We start from the raw sequence: 7340 nt of genomic DNA, 5'->3' as shown, positions 1-7340 counted from the left end.
GGTACACTAATTGAGGAGCCATCCTTAAATAGAATAATAAATAGAAGAGGAGGGGAGAGGAGAAATGGCTACAGAGCTAAGATGCTGCCTGTCTGTGCAATGAAACAATAAAAAAACAAAGAACCAGGAAGGCCTCTGTGTGCTGGATGTCCTCTAACTTCCAAGCCTCCTTTTCAAACACCAAATGAACCTGTGAACTCCTCACAGGTCATCTCCACAATGTGTGCCACAGCTGGGAAACCTGCTCAAAAGAGTCTGAACAATACCTCAGAAGAAACATTTCCAAAAGCAAATCCCACAAAGAGGCCATAAACCCCAGAAGTCTCATCTGTGACCAACCTCCATTGGTCAGCTTGAAATCAAGCCTCAGACTGCATGTGTAACCAAAATTTGTTCTTTAGAGTGAGGAGCTGCCCAGGCTGCTTTTCCTGGTTTTGTTCACGGCAAGCTGCGCATGGAAGAGTTTGAAACACTGTTATTAAATTTGGCACTAACTAGTTTGTAGTTCTCTCAACAGCACAAGGAAATGCATGCTGGTAGAAAACAAGTTCTGAACATCCTCATTATCCTGAAAACTTATTCTGAAAGTATCCCCAGTCTCAGATCAAGATCAAACAGCATCAAGGTACCGAAGACACTTATCCCAGCAAATGCAAATGTTGTACTGCATCCAGGAACATCCCAGGTTTGTCACCTCTACAGAGTGTTAAAATAAAAAAAAAAAATAAAATAAAAAAAAAAAAAATAAAAAAAAAAAGACCCCTACCTGATTTTGAATGAGCTAAAGGAAAGAAGCAGTTCTGATTTTGGTTTGTGACATGGAAGAGATGGTCTGGAGAAACCCCACACAGCAAAGGCTGCTGAAACTTCGAGCAAGCACAAGTTTTGCGGGTAGTAAACCACTATCAATGTTTGAAAATGCAGTGTTCGGAGTATGCAACGTTATTTCTACGTTTTCGTGGTTTCCTGGAAATGGGAGAGCCGGCTGTGCGAGGCAGTTTGCTGCCAATGACTGGACGCCACCAGATGGCCCCCGTTGCATATCTCCTCTAACGCTCAGCCATGCCCCTTGGACAGCCAGCCGACGGGAAAAGTCAGAGATGAGCATTTAAACGTTCCCAAATGTAAGACAGCAGCAGAAAAAGACATTTGGAGCCAAGGGAATAAAGGATTTGAGCTACACCAATCAATTTTGCAGGTATGTTACAGGGACAATCGTTATAAAAATGAGCACCTGCCCAAGTTTCACTAAAGGAGAACTTTTTAAAATAGATCTGGTTTTCTATCCACACAGCTATTAAAACAGTGATATCTTCAAGAATTAGAAGCAGCAGCTATTTTTGTTCTCTACCCCACCCACATAGCAGGAGAGAGTTATTTTATTCACTCATTCCAACCTACATTTATTTTCAACTCATGGCTCATTTCCTTAGGCAGCTCAAGTTTGGGATGAATGCACCCTGGACTACTGTGGTTTGTTTCAGTTTCCTGATGTATTAGTGCCACAGCAACAGTTAACATCCCTCACATGCTTCATACAGAGGTACCAGCTAGCAGCACCAAATTAAAAAGCAAGGCTACCTAGAATGTAGGTCTTCCCTGCACTTATTAGCTGTATCATATTTAATTTGGGGATTAGGTCATCCAGTCAATTAAAAGAACAAGGCTCCTTGGTTAAGGTTAAATATATTAAATGGTAAACAGTAGAGGAAATCTGTGCTCTGGAGGAAGACAGTGTTCACAGGCTTGTCCAAGATGATGATACATCTCATCTATGTTGTTTGCACAGCTATCAGATAATAAATACATTAAAAATATAACAAGAGAAAACATTACTTACACTGACAGAGTTTGTCCTAGGTTGACTGTATGATGCTTTTATCTCCAATTGTCACATTCTGCTTATGCTGAATAATAAGTTTTGCACCTTTAAGACTTGTTCCAGAGAGTGAAGGGGGGAGAGAAGCAGCAGCAGTTTGTTTTCAGACACTGCACTCACTCCTCCACATTCCTGCTCCTGGACTGTGTCGTCTGCAGATAGACAGACAGCAGGAGGTTGCTCTCCTTTGCTTTTAGTTAGCTTAGCTAGCTGAGGCAAAGAAGTTCCCTGGACTGTGGGGTTTTTTTTCCTTTTTCTTTGGACCTGTTCAAACCTGCTCTGGACTGAACACCCAGAAGACCACTGGCAGCTCACACCTGTGGCCCACCGGGCCAGGCCTGGGCCACGACATTTCCAGCACCGGAGGGACTGATAAGAGACTGAGTGAGCTGAACTGCTGAACCCGGGGAGGGGACTTTCCCAGTTGGTCATCTCTTTTGGAGCAGCAAGAGGTTTTATTGATTAATAAACAGGTTTTTTCCACTTTTCTCCAAGGAGGTATTTTCTCCCAGACTGGTTGGGGAGAGGGGCCAATTGAATCTGCTTTCCTAGAGGAGCCCCTTTGGGGGTTCTATCCAAAATTTGCCCTGAACCAGGACAGGGTTTTTTGGTTTTTTTCTTTGATTTGATTTTGTTTTGGGCATTAATTGCCTGGTCCACCCAAATATTCCACTTGCTTCCATTTTAGCCTATCATTTCCCACAAATGAGCACAAGACCATGATGCATTTCATCCTGCAAAGGTACATGGTAAAAAAGAGGAGCTCTAATGATATAATATTTCCTCTAGCCAGGTCTTATGTGCTCTCACAGAAACATCACACCTGAGATAGCCCAGCTACCTCAGATGGCATAAAAGCAGAAGAATGGCTCTGAGGTAGTGTTGGAAACAGAAAAGTTTTAATAAAAGGCAAAATCACAAAGCTCTTTACAGAGAAAAACCGACCCATGTCCAAGAGGCTCTTGCTCCTGGTATAAACACCCCACAAAAGCGATGACTTCCTTTGCTCTCTTCTTTTTCTAGTGAATTGCTTAGGTGGGACCTTTTGGCTTCTGTCCAACTGGGTATCCTTAGGTTTGAGGTGAAGTCCTCAAGGTCCTATGAGGTGTCTTTTACCAATTGGAGGAGAGAAACTTCTGGGCTTTTTTTCCTTTTTAAGGAGACAAAGGAGCATTTGTTCATTCTGTCAACAGGGGGCACATTCCTACACTCTAATAGTTTAGAAACCTGGTCCTGCAAGACCAGTGAAAGATAAGAGGAGGAGTAACACAAGTGCAAGATCCTTGATTGTGAAAAATAAGCTGTCAGCTTCCCACTCATGTTGTTGTCATAAGAACATGTTCTTTTTTACTGTCACCATGCCCTCCTAGTAGAGGAGGAAAACATACTTGTCTGTGGAGACCTTTTGGATAATAACCAATTCCTCCATAACCCTAGCAGTCTAAGGGCAATATACAATTTCAGATAAAAGCAATTGCCAAGGCCTCTGCTGATATATTCTGTATTTCATTTGCATTTCAAGAGAAAAGAAAGGAGGAGGTGGAATGTAAGTAGAGAAAATAGCACCAAAAATCAGAAACACTTACTTAAAGCAGGGCAAGACAAAGTAGTCTCAATTTCAAGTCAGACTGACATTTTTACCAGCAGGTAACAAAGTACACTCCACTTGTAATTGGCAAGTTCTTGGGTTCATCACTTGGTTTTATTTCCCCATTCTATATGTAAGTACCCACTTCACAGAGTTTTCAGCTTGCTTTGCTAAGACAGCCAAAAAATGACTGAGAAAATACTGACAATCCCACCATCCTCTCACAAATGTTACATAATACTCATACATTCAGAGGTCTGAGCTTTACTTTTACACAACTTGGAGTCATAACCATAATGAGGATCACACATTCCACACATTAAGCTCCTCTTAATGAGCTGGAGAAGTGTTGCAGGACAGGAAAAAAAGGCATATCAATCTCCTAATTTCTAACAGAAGCAGAAAATTTCTCTTCCAGCAGTTGTTTTTTATCTCCCCATATTTTCCTGTGTCTGGCCCCTCTTTTTGCCTATTCAGTCTCCCATTTTACCTCTGAGAACAAAGAAAGTACGGAGTAGTGCAGGAAGAATGCTCTCAACACTTCTCTTACTGCAGTTCTGTTAGCAACTCTCAGAAATCAGTCACACAGAAAGACAATCTCCCAGTTTTAAACTCTGGCACACTGAAAGCATTTGAGAGTTATCAGGATTTTCAATCACATTTCTTCATATTTTTATACCTAGAAAATAAATCAACAGCTTAAAGAGCCATGGAAACACATCTTACTATAGCTGGGAGTAAGTAGACCTGTTTCAAATCAGGAGAGTCTGAAGCAATTTTCCTTACTGCCTGGTGGCTTTCCTATTAGCCTGCGTGGCTAAAAGCTGTGCAAAAGGGCAGATTCTCCTACTGCTTACCCATGACTCCAACACTTAGACTGACTGATCCACCAAAGAAATTCACACACCTGTAGCAATGCCAGGCCTGGCCAGAGAAGAGGAGAGCTCAGTTCTGTGCTACTGTTAGCCCCTCCATGGGAGATTGTTTTTCTAGGCTCTCTAGGGCTAGGTAGAGTTGTATCTGTCCCTCTGTAGGATGTATTTGTGCTCACCTACACTGATCCTCTGTCTTTTCTGAGACTTCAGCCAATGGGCTGCTGTCATGTAAACATTATTAACTGTTCTTACAAGGTCTGTCTTTAGAGCACCTTGGCCAAAACAGGAGCTATTTGTGTGTTTCATTAGGGACATTCAGATGGTTAAAGAAGACTGATCCTTTGATATGAGAGCTACTTACTAGGAGAGCAAATATTTTATACCAATAAATGCTATAGGAGACAGAAATATTCCCACTGCATACTCCTTAAGTGCACTTGCTCTATTTCTGGAGGGTGGGCTTGTCAGAGGCCAAATCCTCAGCCTTCACATCCAGTGGTAACACAAGCAAGTAGCTATCTAGAAATAACAACAGCAGAGGACAGTGGATGTCACATCATAGGCTTTCTTTAATTTGTGTAATGCATACAAACAGACTCAAAAAGGGATCTAACAAAACCACAAGATATGATTTAAAAACACAGGATATTTTCTATTACATTTGTATCCTTGGCTGTGATTAATTTACCTCAGCTTCACACGCCCAGGCATCAGTACATGATGCCCTGGACACAGTTCTGCTCTTTGTCATAACAGAAAATATTCTACAATGCCATCCCTGGTCTTGTGACATGGAGGAGAAAGTCAGCATCCCATTTTTCCTCTGACATACAACACTTCCTCTCCAACATGCAATTCAGAAAACATATTTTGGTGAAATGCTTCATGTCTTTTGACATCAGGAGATCTATCTCTAGAGCAACATGGTGACTGTGGCTCACAGGAGTATTGCTAGTCTAAGTCACTGAAAGAGTCTAGCAGTACAGAAGTGATTTATTATAAGTAACCATTTAAGTCCTCAAGGTATTGCAAATATTTTAAAGTCATACTTTAATGAACATAATTAATTTTACTGTAGATTCTTCTCAGCATCAGGGAGAACTTTATTAGCATATTTTATGTTTTCCTATTTATAAAATTATAGTACTTCGCTTTAAATAAGGATATTTCTTTATTGTTTCCCTGCTGTGTCACATGCAAAATATCTTATGGGAACAGAAGGAAAACATGTTGGGCTTAATATAAAGCCAGTCTATTTTCTGGTAGAGATAAGTCATGGAAAAATGAGATAAAATAAATAGCATTTAACAAACATTTCCGTTTCCCACAGATCCATTTTCTATTACTATCTGGCAATATTTTTTCTGTTGCTCTTCCTTGAAAGACTCTTTGACCTTTTTCCTTTTCAGTCCTCCATCCCTGAAAGATACAGAAAAGAAACAGCCTTAAACTCACTTCAGGGTCAAGGCAGAAAAACATTACTATATTTAGACTATGTAGTCAAAGCAGTTTCCACTCTTAATGTTGACATCTGTAAGACAATGCTAAGTGATTTATACTGCCAAGATTTACAACACCACAATGCCCTTCTTTTAACCCAGCATTTAACTGGCAAGTAATTAATTTTCACCTAATACTGCCTGCTGTCTAGATCCACCTGTCAGCTCTGTTTCTCTCTATCTACTATGTTATTCTAATTATTCTAATGTAATTGTTCAAGTAATAAAGTAACATTTTCTGAATCAGAGTCAGTAAGGGCGGTGGACTACAGTGTAAAAAAGCAGGTTTTAAAGGATTCCATGCTAATATTTCAGAATACAGAGCACCTTTAAAAACAATTCTAGAGGTGTTGCTTCTTACCAAGGAAGTACAGACATTCCTGCCCGAGCAGCAATGACAGCCTTGACTCTGTCAGCAAAGTGAACAGCATCTTCTTCTTCCTGAAAAAAAAAAAAACATTAATTGCTTTACAAGAGACATTTTCTCTGTGCCTCACTTAAAAAGACAGGTTTTGTCAGACAGCAGGCAGTAGGATTTATGCCTGACTCATGAGCCAAATGTAAGCAGTTCCAGCTGATCGTGGTTTGCCACTATTTGGTGCGGAAAAGAACTACATGGGAGGCTCTCTAGTTTCTGGGACAGCCTCAAACAACACCCAGCCTGAAGTCCCAGGTCTGGCCAGAGCAGGGAATGCATCCTAGATAAATCCAGGACTTGTAATGTAGTGTTGCTCCCTAGCCTCTGTCCATTAAGTTATCAATAAGGATTCAGAGCACCTTGTGTAGTAATGCAGACCTCCTTCCAGACAGCATTTCACAAGCACTTTCAAAACATACAAAAGTGTAAGAACCTCTTTGACCATCGGTGGCAGGTACCACACATTGCAGACAATAGCCCAGCTGGTTAACACATTAAAAGCATAGGTCATCATGGAATGCTTTGTGCTGTTCCAGAAGGCATCTCCAAAGCGGGGGTCATACTGGAAGACAAGAAGAATAAGCTGCCTTGGTTTAAATCACATAAAGGGCTTTTTTTTTTTTTGCCACAAAGTCACAATTCAACTTATTAAATAACAGGCAAATCTAATCACACCTCCTGAAGGCATCAGTAAATTCAGAGTAAAGTTCCAAAATTTATTACAAGTTTCTAACAATTAGCATTTACAAGCAATGCATGACGTCAAACCATTACAGACCTGCAACACAACTATAGCAAAAGATTTATTCAAAACGTAAAAACTTGTCATCTACATATATGCTGACTACAAAGGTTTCCTTGACAATGCTCACACCAGTTTTAAGAACTTCCATAAGATCAGGTAACATTATAGTGCCAGAAAAAGTAACTAATATTTCCAGATCTAGAGTGACCTGGCTAAAGCTACTCAGAAAGACTTGAAAGTGCCAAGAAAACTGCCCTTATCCTCAGAGCATGTAAGAGCCAGGACAGAAATTACATGTTTCCTATAGTGCTTAAAACCACAAGTTTCTGTCTCTCA

General features: G+C 40.5%; 1 protein-coding gene across 7 annotated transcripts in view; it reads right to left on the bottom strand.

Moving 5' to 3' along the window:
- Positions 1 to 4891: 4891 nt before the first annotated feature.
- LOC139592071 (glycerol-3-phosphate acyltransferase 3-like) overlaps positions 4892 to 7340 on the bottom strand; it is a 21836-nt gene continuing 19387 nt past the window's right edge. For all 7 annotated transcript variants that reach the window (XM_071431443.1, XM_071431442.1, XM_071431446.1 and 4 more), the window contains 3 exons: positions 6693 to 6821; positions 6203 to 6282; positions 4892 to 5761 (listed from right to left, as the gene is read on the bottom strand). In XM_071431443.1, coding sequence (XP_071287544.1) covers positions 5647 to 5761; positions 6203 to 6282; positions 6693 to 6821 — 324 coding nt within the window. In that variant the 3' untranslated portion in view covers positions 4892 to 5646. The remainder of the gene's footprint in view (positions 5762 to 6202; positions 6283 to 6692; positions 6822 to 7340) is intronic.

This window comes from Agelaius tricolor, unplaced genomic scaffold, assembly GCF_023055355.1.
Source record: "Agelaius tricolor isolate 1412-34295 unplaced genomic scaffold, bAgeTri1.0.p SCAF_8, whole genome shotgun sequence".
In the NCBI taxonomy this organism is placed as follows: domain Eukaryota; kingdom Metazoa; phylum Chordata; class Aves; order Passeriformes; family Icteridae; genus Agelaius; species Agelaius tricolor.
The sequence above is the reverse complement of the archived record's forward strand: the minus strand, read 5'-3'. Positions and strand labels throughout refer to the sequence as shown.